This window comes from Salmo salar, chromosome 10 (assembly GCF_965601325.2).
Source record: "Salmo salar chromosome 10, fSalSal1, whole genome shotgun sequence".
NCBI lineage: Eukaryota > Metazoa > Chordata > Actinopteri > Salmoniformes > Salmonidae > Salmo > Salmo salar.
In genome coordinates, this window is record NC_138300.1 from 8,184,404 (window position 1) to 8,198,028 (window position 13,625).

General features: G+C 40.8%; 1 protein-coding gene across 2 annotated transcripts in view; it reads left to right on the forward strand.

Annotated features, from left to right (window-relative positions):
- Positions 1-5,477: 5,477 nt before the first annotated feature.
- negr1 (neuronal growth regulator 1) overlaps positions 5,478-13,625 on the forward strand; it is a 449,277-nt gene continuing 441,129 nt past the window's right edge. The window contains exon 1 of one of the 2 annotated variants that reach the window (XM_014215672.3): positions 5,478-5,902. In XM_014215672.3, the coding sequence (XP_014071147.1) occupies positions 5,733-5,902 (170 nt within the window). In that variant the 5' untranslated portion in view covers positions 5,478-5,732. The remainder of the gene's footprint in view (positions 5,903-13,625) is intronic. The other variant, XM_014215673.3, reaches the window with a different exon arrangement.

The following is a 13,625-nucleotide window of genomic DNA, read 5'->3' on the forward strand; positions in this document are numbered from 1 at the left end:
TTATTTTTTTATTTAGCAAATGTATTACAAATAAAACACTGAAATATCACATTTGGCAGTGATTACAACTTCGAGTCTTCTTGGATACAAACTTGGCACACCTGCATTTGGGGAGTTTTCCCACTCCTCTCTGCAGATCCTCTCAAGCTCTGACAGGTTAAATGGGGAGCGTTGCTGCACAGCTATTTTCAGGTCTCCCCAGAGATGTTCGATCAGGTTCAAGTCTGAGCTCTGGCTGGGCCACTCAAGGACATTCAGAGACTTGTCCGGAAGCCACTCCTGTGTTGTCTTGGCTATGTGCTTAGGTTTGATGTCCTGTTGGAAGGTGAATCTTCGCCCCAGTCTGAGTTCTCAAGTGCAGGTTTTCATCAAGGATTGCTCTGTACTTTACTCAATCCTGACTAGTATCCCAGTCCCTGCTGCTTAAAAACATCCCCACAGCATGATGCTGCCACCACCATGCTTCACCGTAGGGATGGTGCCAGGTTTCCGCCAGACGTGACGCTGGGCATTCAGTCCAAAGAGTTCAATATTGGTTTCATTAGACCAGATTATCTTGTTTCTCATGGTCTGAGAGTGTTTAGGTGCCTTTTAGCAAACTCCAAGCGGGCTGTACATGTGCCTTTTACTGAGGAGTGGCTTCCGTCTGGCCACTCTACCATTAAGACCTGCTTGGTGGAGTACTGGGAGATGGTTTTAGGCTGGGTTTCTGTACAGCACTTTGATATCAGCTGATGTAAGAACGGCTTTAGAAATACATTTGATTTGGTTGTCCTTCTGGAAGGTTCTCCCATCTCCACAGAGGAACTCTGGAGCTCTGTCAGAGTGACCATCAGGTACTTGGTCACCTCCCTGACCAAGGCCCTTCTCCCTTGATTTCTCAGTTAGGCCAGGCGGCCAGCTCTAGGAAGAGTCTTGGTGTTCCAAACTTCTTCCATTTAAGAATGATGGAGGCCACCGTGTTCTTGGGGACTTTCAATGCTGCCTCAACACAATCCTGTCTTGGCGCTCTACAGACAATTCCTTCGACCTCATGGCTTGGTTTTTGCCCTGACATGCACTGTCAACTGTGGGACCTTATATGAACAGGTGTGTGCCTTTCCAAATCATGTCCAGTCAATTGAATTTGCCACAGGTGGACTCCAAGTTGTAGAAACATCAAGGATGATCAATGGAAACAGGATGCACCTGAGCTCAATTTCGAGTCTCATAGCAAAGAGTCTGAATACTTATGTAAATAAGGCATTGGTTTTTCAATTTTAATACATTTGCAAACATTTCTAAAAACCTGTTTTCGCTTTGTCATTATGGGGTATTTTGTGTAGATTGATGAGGAAAATGTTTTATTTAATCCATTTTAGAAAAGGCTGTAACGTAACACAATGTGGAAAAAGTCACTGTAAAAACTAGAGGTCAACCGACTATGATTTTTCAACGCCGATACCGATTATTGGAGGACCAAAAAAGCCGATACCGATTAATCTGCCGATTTTTTTTGTTGCTTTATTTATTTGTAATAATGACAATTACAACAATACTGAATGAACACTTATTTTAACTTAATATAATACATCAATAAAATCAATTTAGCCTCAAATAAATAATGAAACATGTTGAATTTGGTTTAAATAATGCAAAAACAAAGTGTTGGAGAAGAAAGTAAAAGTGCAATATGTGCCATGTAAGAAAGCTAACGTTTAAGTTCCTTGCTCAGATCATGAGAACATATGAAAGCTGGTGGTTCCTTTTAACATGAGTCTTCAATATTCCCAGGTAAGAAGTTTTAGGTTGTAGTTATTATAGGAATTATAGGACTAGTTCTCTCTATACGATTTGTATTTCATATACCTTTGACTATTGGATGTTCTTATAGGCACTTTAGTATTGCCAGTGTAACAGTATAGCTTCCGTCCCTCTCCTCTCTCCTACCTGGGCTCGAACCAGGAACACATCGACAACAGCCACCCTCGAAGCAGCGTTACCCATGCAGAGCAAGGGGAACAACTACTCCAAGTCTCAGAGCGAGTGATGTTTGAAACGCTATTAGCGCACACCCCGCTAACTAGCTAGCCATTTCACATCGGTTACACCAGCCTAATCTTGGGAGTTGATAGGCTTGACGTCATAAACAGCGCAATGGTTGAAGCACAGTGAAGAGCTGCTGGCAAAACGCACAAAAGTGCTGTTTGAATGAATGCTTACGAGCCTGCTGCTGCCTACCACCGCTCAGTCAGACTGCTCTATCAAATCATCAACTTAATTATAATAAACACACAGAAATACGAGCCTTAGGTCATTAATATGGTCGAATCCGGAAACTATCATCTCGAAAACAAAAATTTTTTCCTTTCAGTGAAATACGGAACCGTTCCGTATTTTATCTAACGGGTGGCATCCCTAAGTCTAAATATTCCTGTTACATTGCACAACCTTCAATGTTATGTCATAATTACGTAAAATTCTGGCAAATTAGTTCGCAACGAGCCAGGCGGCCCAAACTGTTGCATATACCCTGACTCTGCGTGCAATGAACGGAAGAGAAGTGACACAATTTCACCTGGTTAATATTGCCTGCTAACCTGGATTTATTTTAGCTAAATATGCAGGTTTAAAAATATACACTTCTGTGTATTGATTTTAAGAAAGGCATTGATGTTTATGGTTAGGTACAGTCGTGCAACGATTGTGCTTTTTTCGCAAATGCGCTTTTGTTAAATCATCCCCCGTTTGGCGAAGTCGGCTGTCTTTGTTAGGAAGAAATAGTCTTCACAGTTCGCAACGAGCCAGGCGGCCCAAACTGCTGCATATACCCTGACTCTGTTGCAAGAGAAGTGACACATTTTCCCTAGTTAAAAGAAATTCATGTTAGCAGGCAATATTAACTAAATATGCAGGTTTAAAAATATATAATTGTGCATTGATTTTAAGAAGGGCATTGAAGTTTATGGTTAGGTACACATTGGAGCAACGTGTACCTAAGCAATTATATGCAACGCAGGACAGGCTAGATAAACTAGTAATATCATGAACCATGTGTAGTTAAAAAGTGATTATGATTGATTGATTGTTTTTTTATAAGATAAGTTTAATGCTAGCTAGCAACTTACCTTGGCTTCTTACTGCATTCGCATAACAGGCAGGCTCCTCGTGGAGTGCAATGTAAAGCAGGTGGTTAGAGCGTTGGACTAGTTAACGGTAAGGTTGCAAAATTGAATCCCCGAGCTGACAAGGTAAAAATCTATCGTTCTGCCCCTGAACAAGGCAGTTACCCCACCGTTCCTAGGCCATCATTGAAAATAATAATGTGTTCTTAACTGACTTGCCTAGTTAAATAAAGGTGTACTTTTTTTATAATAATAAAAATATATATTTTTTTAAATCGGCCAAATCGGCGTCCAAAAATACCGATTTACGATTGTTATGAAAACTTGAAATCGGGCCTAATTAATCGGCCATTCCGATTAATCGGTCGACCTCTAGTAAAAACCTTATTCTAGTCAAGGCTCATCCTATATAACTACTGCTGTATACACCTTCCCTATTCATATGCTGTCCACACTGTCCATACACAAGAAACATATACATTGAGCCAATCAGTTATGTTGTGACAAGGTAGGAGTAGTATACAGAAAATAGCCCTCTTTGGTAAAAGACTAAGTCCATATTATGGCAAGAACAGCTCAAATAAGCAAAGAGAAATGACAGTCCATCATTACTTTAAGACATTAAGGTCAGTCAATACCGAACATTTCGAGAACTTTGAAAGTTTTTTCAAGTGCAGTCACAAAAACCATCAAGCGCTATGATGAAACTGGCTCTCATGAGGACCGCTACAGGAAAGGAAGACCCAGAGTTACCTCTATGCAGAGGATCATTCATTAAGTTACCAGCCTAAGAAATTGCAGCCCAAATAAATGCTTCACAGAGTTCAAGTAACAGACACATCTCAACATCAACTGTTCTAACGAGACTGCGTGAATCAGGCCTACATGGATGAATTGCTGCAAAGAAACCACTGCTAAAGGACACCAATAATAAGAAGAGACTTGTTTGGGCCAAGAAACACGAGCAATGGACATTAGACCGGTGGAAATCTGTCCTTTGGTCTGATGAGTCCAAGTTTGAGATTTTTGGTTCCAACCGCCGTATCTTGTGAGACGCAGAGTAGGTGAACGGATGATGTGTGGTTCCCACCGTGATGCACGGAGGAGGAGATGTGATGGTGTGGGGGTGCTTTTCTGGTGACACTGTCTGTGATTTATTTAGAATTCAAGCCACACTTAACCAGCATGGCTACCACAGCATTCTGCAGCAATATGTGATCCCATCTGGTTTGCGCTTAGTGGGACTATCATTTGTTTTCAACAGGACAATGACCCAACAGACCTCCAGGCTGTGTAAGGGCTATTTGACCAAGAAGGAGAGTGATGGAGTGCTGCATCAGATGACCTGGACTCCACAATCACACAACCTCAACCCAATTGACATGATTTGGGATGAGTTGGACCGCAGAGTGACGGAAAAGCAGCCAACAAGTGCTCAGCATATGTGGGAACTCCTTCAAGACTGTTGGAAAAGCATTCCAAGTGAAGCTGGTTGAGAGAATGCCAAGAGTGTGCAAAGCTGTCATCAAGGCAAAGGGTGGCTACTTTGAAGAATTTGTTGAACACACATTTGGTTACTACATAATTTGATATGTTTTTTCATAATTTTGATGTGGTGACTATTATTCTACAATGTAGAAAATAGTAAACATAAAGAAAAACCCTTGAATGAGTAGGTGTGTCCAAACTTTTGACTGGTACTATATATATATACTGTAAAGGAAGAGAAGCTTAGATCTGACCCCAGAGAGATATGCCACCGACAAGGATTTCTTTATGTCAGCTACTGCATCTACTATACAGATATAGAAAAATAAAACTAATATCAGCCGTACCATAACTTCACAAAAGTTTCTAAACTTTATTAGGGTAATATCAAAAGTAAGTCAAGCCGTTGTTTATTGGGAAAATACGAGCAGAACAGGGAAAAAAGTGCACTTCCCTCCCATGTGCCCCCCCCCCCCCCAAGCAATAAATAACCATTTTTACAACCTTCCCCTATTTTGGATCACCCCTCCCCCCAGTAAATTTCGATCTGTCTCTGAGGATGATTCTCCAATCAATCTTTAATTGCTATTGGGTAGTGAGGAAGACGGTACTGTAGCACCTTTACTGGGTCGTCTCTAGATACTTCAGCCACAAAATCATCATTATGGCTAAACCCCGCCTATAAATAGCTACAATTTCTCTTATTAAAATCTTATTTTAAACGAAACTCTAACCTTAACCTCAGATTTAACCACACTACGAACATTATGCCTAACCCTAAGCTTAAATGAAGACATTCTTTGTTATGATATTTTGACTTTCTGGCTGTGGTAACTAGTGACAACCCTTTAACTGCTCTATCACGAAGCACTGGGAACAGGTTGCCTGGGAAACGGCCGCATGGCAACAGGATCAGAGCCTGGGAGTTGTCTGCCGCTAGGTCTGCTCCCATTTTATCGCATTTCTTCACTAGATGGTGTGCAAGCCACTGGAGAGTAGGCTACGGCTCCAACAAAACAAACCTGGAAAACTACATAATACGACGCGCCATTTCTTTAGGCTTTTGAGGAGGAAAGTGTGGGAATAAAAGCTTTGCTTTAAGGTTTTCATGCGACTTGGATAATATACAATCCAGCTGTGATGGACATAATGATTGCGGTGCAGGATGTGTGTGTCTCCAGTCAATGGCTTACCGCTATAATTCTCAGTCTGTGCTGCTTTTTGCCTTCGTGCTTACCCGCTGGACAAACTGTGGACTATGCATCGATTGAAAGTGTGGTCACCCGACAAGGCGATACGGCTCTCCTGAGGTAGGAAAACAAGCAAAGCAGCTTCAATTTCCCTCTGTCCCTGCATTCACGGACGACAGAGTTTCAATATCTAACCAAATAGTGCTGTGACACCAAACACTAAGCAGCCTATCATTTGATACATTTCAGTTTTGCGTTCAACGTTAGCAATTCTAAACTGGGTCAAAAAACAATCCATTCTTAGCCCGTGTATTTTTTCGTAGAATGGATGAACCTTGCTATGATGAGATCAGCCATTTTGGTCAGGGGTTGGCCAACCATTGTTATCCAGTGCTGTTATGAGATATTGTGTAAAATAATGAATTAGAAGAATTTATCTGCACTGTATGCAGGACCATGCACAGACCTTTCAGGGGGCAGTTGCTCAAAATGAAAAAAGGGCACTCCCACTTGAAAAAAAAAATGTGGCTTTCGTAATTCATATCTCGAAATTCATAACATACTAACAGCCTCTGTAGCAAACATTTGTAAATGTTTTAGTATAGGCCTATTTATTAGTTGTAAGCAAGCTAGTTACAGTGCCTCCTAAAGACATGATTGACATCAGAAAAATAGGGTAGGCTATTGATCAAATAACATTTCATTGGTCACATACACATATTTTGCAGATGTTATCGCAGGTGCAGCGAAAGTACACACAAATCCCACAATGAAAAGAAATTGAGAAGTATCAGAACGATCAATGTCAGAGTTTGAAATATCTATCTATCTATCTATATGTATATACACACACACACACATATCAGTATTGCTTCCGTCCCTCGCCCCAACCTGGGCTTGAACCAAGGACCTTCTGCACACAAAAAAACATAGACAACAGTCACCCTTGAAGCATCGTTACCTATCGCTCCATAAAGTTGCAGTCTTTGCAGAGCAAGGGAAACAACTACTTCAAGGTCTCAGAGCAAGTGACGACACCAATTGAAACACTACTAGCACGCACCACTAACTAGCCATTTCACACCGGTTACACTCACCACCCTTTGAACTCCTTCGCAGTAATCAGGGTCACGGCACCAATGTAACTGTATTGCTTCCGTCCCTCTCCTCACCCCAACCTGGACTTGAACCAGGGACCCTCTGCACACATCGACAACAGTCACCCTCGAAACAACTACTTCGAGGTCTAAGAGCAAGTGACGTCACCGATTGAAACGCTACTAGTCCGCACCGCTAATTAGACATTTCTTACCGGTTATATAGATAAATAGATATCTATCTATCTGGTTGAGAGAATACCAAGAGTGTGCAAAGCTGTCATCAAAGTAAAGGGTGGCTACTTTGAAGAATCTAAAATATTTTGATTTGTTTGACACTTGTTTGGTAACTACGTGTGTGATTTCATATAGTGAAGACATCAAACTTATTTTTAAATGTAGAAAATAGTAAAAATAAAGAAAATCCCTTGAACGAGTAGGTGTGTCCAAACTTTTGATTGGTACTGTTAGTGTGTGTGTGTATATATATAGACAGTGTGGCCAGTATATGAATAGGAAATGTGTGTACAGCAGTAGTTATCTAGGATTAGCCTTGACTAGAATGCAGCATATACATATGAAATGGGAAAAACAGTATGTAAACATTTAAAAAGTGACCAGTGGTGAATGAATATGTACATAGGGCAGCAGGGTAGAGTACCGGGTGGTAGTCAGCTTTGACGCACCTGTACTGTCCTGTCTCCGCATTCTATACTGAATAAAAATATAAATGCAACATGTGACAATCAGTCAATCGAAATAAATTAATTTGTCTCTAATCTATGGATTTCACCTGACTGGATATGGGTGCAGTCATGGGTGGGTGGGCCTAGTAGGGCATATAGGCCCATCCACTTGGGAGCCAGGCCCACCCACTGGGGAGCCAGTCCCAACCAATCAGAATGAGTTTTTCCCCACAAAAGGGCATTATTACAGACAGAAATACTCCTCAGTTTCATCAGCTGCCCGGATGGCTGGTCTCAGATGATCCCACAGGTCAAGAAGCTAAACTCAGCAAAAAAAGAAATGTCCCTTTTTCAGGACCCTGTCTTTCAAAAATGATTTGTGAAAATCCAAGTAACTTCACAGATCTTCATTGTAAAGGGTTTAAACACTGTTTCCCATGCTTGTTCAGTGAACCATAAACAATTAATGAACATGCACCTGTGGAACGGTCCTTAAGACACTAACAGCTCACAGACAGTAGGCAATTAAGGTCACAGTTATGAAAACTTAGGACACTAAAGAGGCCTTTCTACTGACTCTGAAAAACACCAAAAGAAAGATGCCCAGGGTCCCTGCTCATCTGCATGAATGTGCCTTAGGCATGCTGCAAGGAGGCATGAGGACTGCAGATGTGGCCAGGGCAATACATTGCAATGTCCGGTTAAGACAGCGCTACAGGGAGGCAGGACGGACAGTTGATCATCCTCGCAGTGGCAGACCAGGTGTAACAACACCTGCACAGGATCGGTACATCCGAACATCACACCTGTGACAGGCATGTCAGTGTTCTGCCATGGCCAGCGAAGAGCCCGGATCTCAATCCCATTGAGTATGTCTGGGACCTGTTAGATCGGAGGGTGAGGGCTAGGGCCATTCCCCCCAGAAATGTCCGGGACCTTGCAGGTGCCTTGGTGGAAGAGTGGGGTAATATCTCACAGCAAGAACTGGCAAATCTGGTGCAGTTCATGAGGTGGAGATGCACTGCAGTACATAATGCAGCTGGTGGCCACACCAGATACTGACTGTTACTTTTGATTTTAACCTGTTGGGGATAGGGGGGCAGTATTTGCACGGCCGGATAAAAAACATACCCGATTTAATCTGGTTACTACTCCTGCCCAGTAACTAGAATATGCATATAATTATTGGCTTTGGATAGAAAACACCCTAAAGTTTCTAAAACTGTTTGAATGGTGTCTGTGAGTATAACAGAACTCATATGGCAGGCAAAAACCTGAGAAGATTCCTTACAGGAAGTGCCCTGTCTGACCATTCCTTGAGCTTCTTGACTCTGTTTATTGAAGACTGAGGAGCTTTGCTGTAACGTGACACTTCCTACGGCTCCCATAGGCTCTCAGAAGGCGGGAAAAAGCTGAATGATGTAATTCCAGCCCCAGGCTGAAACACATTAGCGCTTTTGGCAAGTACTCTATCAGAGGACAATGGGCTGAGGCGCGTGCACGAGTCGACCCCATGTTTTTATTTTCGTTCGTCTCTGAACCTAAACACAGATTCCCGGTCGGAATATTATCGCTTTTTTACGAGAAAAATTGCATAAAAATTGATTTTAAACAGCGGTTGACATGCTTCAAAGTACGGTAATGGAATATTTAGAAATGTTTTGTCACGAAATGCGTCGTGTGCATAACCCTTATTTACCCTTTCGGATAGTGTCTTGAATGCACGAACAAAACGCCGCTATTTGGATATAACTATGGATTATTTGGGACCAAACCAACATTTGTTATTGAAGTAGAAGTCCTGGGAGTGCATTCTGACGAAGAACACCAAAGGTAATAACATTTTTCTTATAGTAAATCTGACTTTGGTGAGTGCTAAACTTGCTGGGTGTCTAAATAGCTAGCCCTGTGATGCCGGGCTATCTAGTTAGAATATTGCAAAATGTGCTTTCACCGAAAAGCTATTTTAAAATCGGACATATCGAGTGCATAGAGGAGTTCTGTATCTATAATTCTTAAAATAATTGTTATGCTTTTTGTGAACGTTTATCGTGAGTAATTTAGTAAATGTTTAGTAAATTCACCGGAAGTTTGCTAGTATGCTAGTTCTGAACGTCACATGCTAATGTAAAAAGCTGGTTTTTGAAATAAATATGAACTTGATTGAACAAAACATGCATGTATTGTATAACATAATGTCCTAGGTGTGTCATCTGATGAAGATCATCAAAGGTTAGTGCTGCATTTAGCTGTGGTTTGGGTTTATGTGACATTATATGCTAGCTTGAAAAATGGGTGTCTGATTATTTCTGGCTGGGTACTCTGCTGACATAATCTAATGTTTTGCTTTCGTTGTAAAGCCTTTTTGAAATCGGACAGTGTGGTTAGATTAACGAGAGTCTTGTCTTTAAAATGGTGTAAAATAGTCATATGTTTGAGAAATTGAAGTAATAGCATTTCTAAGGTATTTGAATAACGCGCCACAGGATTCCACTGGCTGTTACGCAGGTGGGACGATTTCGTCCCGCCGACCCTAGAGAGGTTAACCCCCCCCCCTTTGTTTAGGGACACATTATTCCATTTCTGTTTGTCACATGTCTGTGGAATTTGTTCAGTTTATGTCTGTTGTTGAATCTTGTTATGTTTATACAAATATTTCCACATGTTAAGTTTCTGTAAATGAATGTAGTTGACAGTGAGGACGTTTCTTTTTTTAGATGTGGATGTCCTGGCTGGCGTGGTTACATGTGGTTTGCGTTTGTGAGGCTGGTTGGACGTACTGCCAAATGTTCTAAAATGACGTTGTAGGTGGCATATTTGTGGCATTATGTTCTGTGACAAAACTGCACATTTTAGAGTGGCCTTTTGTTGCCCCAGCACAAGGTGCACCTGTGTAATGATCATGCTGTTTAATCAGCTTCTTGATATGCCACACCTGTTAGGTGGATGAATTATCTTGGCAAAGGAGAAATGCTCACTAACAGGGATGTAAACTAATTTTTGCTTCAAATTTGAGAGAAATAAGCCTTTTGTTCGTATGGAACATTTTGGGGACATTTTATTTTGGTTGGTGAAACATGGGACCAAAGCTTCACATGTTGCGTTTTATATATATATATTTTCAGTATAATTCACCAGGCAGGCCAAAACTCCGTCCCACCAAAAGATGCTGAAATTTCAGGCGGTCTTTTTGAACAGCTCTTACACTGAAAGTGTATTATCATCATTTTCACAATTCCACAAAAGAAAATCATATTTTTGACTGTACTGGGCCTTTTAAAGAGAAGGTGCGGACCTGAATTCGAAGGACTATTTAATTTAAGTGATATAACTTATGCATTTTGTTGTAGGTTTTATGTATTGAATTAAAAAAGCTGAATTGCATCTGGTTGTCTGGCTTGGCCTGTGAACAGCAGTGATGAGATATTGTTAGTTATTTTGTGATTAATTTTTGATGGCGCTCATCACAAAATTACCTTAGCAACAGCGATGATGGAGTGCACTATTTTTGCCATATTCTCTGCATGCCCGACGGCTGTCATGTCAAACCGACTTACACCTCAGACGATCTCTCTAGAGAGGAGTCTAATTCCCTGGTGTCAATCTGGGTTGCTTGTGATCAGTGGCAGAAGCTGTGCCTGAATCCCAATGGTTCATTGGGCTAGAGATTATCCCTGTGGTATGAATCAACTCAACAAACAAGTTTACCACTCCACAATGGGGTCATTGACTCTGTGGAGCTCTGACAGACTGGAAATCGTGGAAATGGATATGGGGACCATTTTGAAGGTCCTTGGCGGGGTTTTTGAAATGAATTAAGAGTTCATTTCACAATGTCAATTGTAGGCAAAATAACCTATATTTCTGATTTGAAACTCAATGCATTTTCTGTGTGTATGCAGTCAGTGTGGAGTTATCATTTTACTCTGTTCAACACTGTTAAACTAATGGATATTGGAAAGCTCTTAAGCTGCTCTACTTGCCTCTCTGCCTTGCATCTAATTGCAGCTTATCGTTATCACCAGGATGACTGGATGTGTTGATATTTGCACTGCGATAAGAGGTATTCAGAAAACTGACTGTTTTTCGAAATCCGAATGAAGCTCGGATTGGACTTTTCCAGTACAGTGGGGCCTTTGTTTTCAGGAAGGTTTCAAACATAACCATGTAGCTAGAGACTGCAACCATAAAACAATGTCCGAGGTCGCTGGCCCTCTTTTTCCAGACCATAGACTATTATAAGGCAATTTCTTCCATTCTCCTGAAGCTGATTGCAGGAAGAAAATGGTGAGCATTCTCAAATGGTGACAAACCCAGAAGCATGCAATTAGTCATTGCCTCTGGATTATGGAATAGCTCCCAAGAGGAACGTTCACTCTGTCATGTGTTCATTATTTCTCCCTCTTCTTCAATTCTTAATGCTGATTTACTGTGGCCTTCTGTGTTCCCCCTGCCTCCCTGATTTATGTTGGACAATGGGTCCATATCAATTAAATGGCGAGGGCTCTTAGAACAAAAGGAATTGTCCGCATGTGCATCATCTTCCTTTTAAAGGCCCAGTGCAGTCAAATCTTGACTTTCCTAGGTGTTATATATTTTTCCACACTGAGGTTGGAATAATATTGTGGAAATTATGATGATGCCCTTTAAGTGTAAGAGCTGTTTGAAAAGACCGCCTGGAACTTCAGTCTGTTTTGTTGGATGGAGTTTTTGGTAAATTTAGTTAATAGACCAATAAGAAAGAGTACCAAACCTTTCTGCCTATAACAGATAGTTTTCCCATTCCCAGACAGTCCTAGCAAAATTATTGCTTGAGAAATTTCTTTCTAATAGCTAAGAAGCTATTTTTGTTTCTTTTTGACCATTTTAATTGAAAACAGGGTACTTATTTGTTACCCAGATAATTTGATATTGCGATTAAAATCAACTGCATTGGACCTTTAATCTTTTTTAATGACCTAAAAACTTTGCCATTTTCCTAATGGGGTCATTTTCTGTAATTAACAAGGGGCCTTGTATTCTGAATCAGTTATTGTTGGTTTTATGCCATGCATGACTGCATAGTTTCATGTATCTGGTGCATTTTGCATTCAAAGGGGTTTCTGAACCAGTGATTCCTCACAAAACTCAGGCAAAAAAAGACCATTTTGGGGATTTTATTAGAATAGAATAGTCCTTTGGAGGAACAATTGCTGAGATGTACAGTTGAAGTCGGAAGTTTACAGACACTTAGGTTGGAGTCATTAAAACTTGTTTTTCAACCACTCCACAAATTTCTTGTTAACAAACTATAGTTTTGGAAAGTCGGTTAGGACATCAACTTTGTGCATGACACAAGTAATTTTTCCAACAATTGTTTACAGCCAGATTATTTCACTTATAATTCACTGTATCACAATTCCAGTGGGTCAGAAGTTTTACATACGATAAGTTGACTGTGCCTTTAAACAGCTTGGAAAATTCAAGAAAATGATGTCATGGCTTTAGAAGCTTCTGATAGGCTAATTGACATCATTTTAATCAATTGGAGGTGTACCTGTGGATGTATTTCAAGCCCTACCTTCAATCTCAGTGCCACTTTGCTTGACATCATGGGGAAATAAAAAGAAATCAGAATTGTAGAATTGTAATCAAAATTGTAGACCTCCACAAGTCTGGTTCATCCTTTTTCATTTCCAAATGCCTGAAGGTACCACATTCATCTGTACAAACAATAGTACGCAAGTATAAACACCATGGGACCACGCAGCCGTTATACCGGACGGAGACGTGTTCTGTCTCCTAGAGATGAATGTACTTTGGTGCAAAAAGTGCAAATCAATCCGAGAACAACAGCAAAGGACCTTGTGAAGATGCTGGAGGAAACAGGCACAAAATTATCTATATCCATAGTAAAATGAGTCCTATATCGCCATAACCTGAAAGGCTGCTCAGCAAGGAAGAAGCCACTGCTCCAAAAATGCCATAAAAAGCCAGACTACAGTTTGCAACTGCACATGGGGACAAAGATTGTACTTTTTGGAGAAATGTCCTCTGGTCTGATGAAACAAAAATAGAACT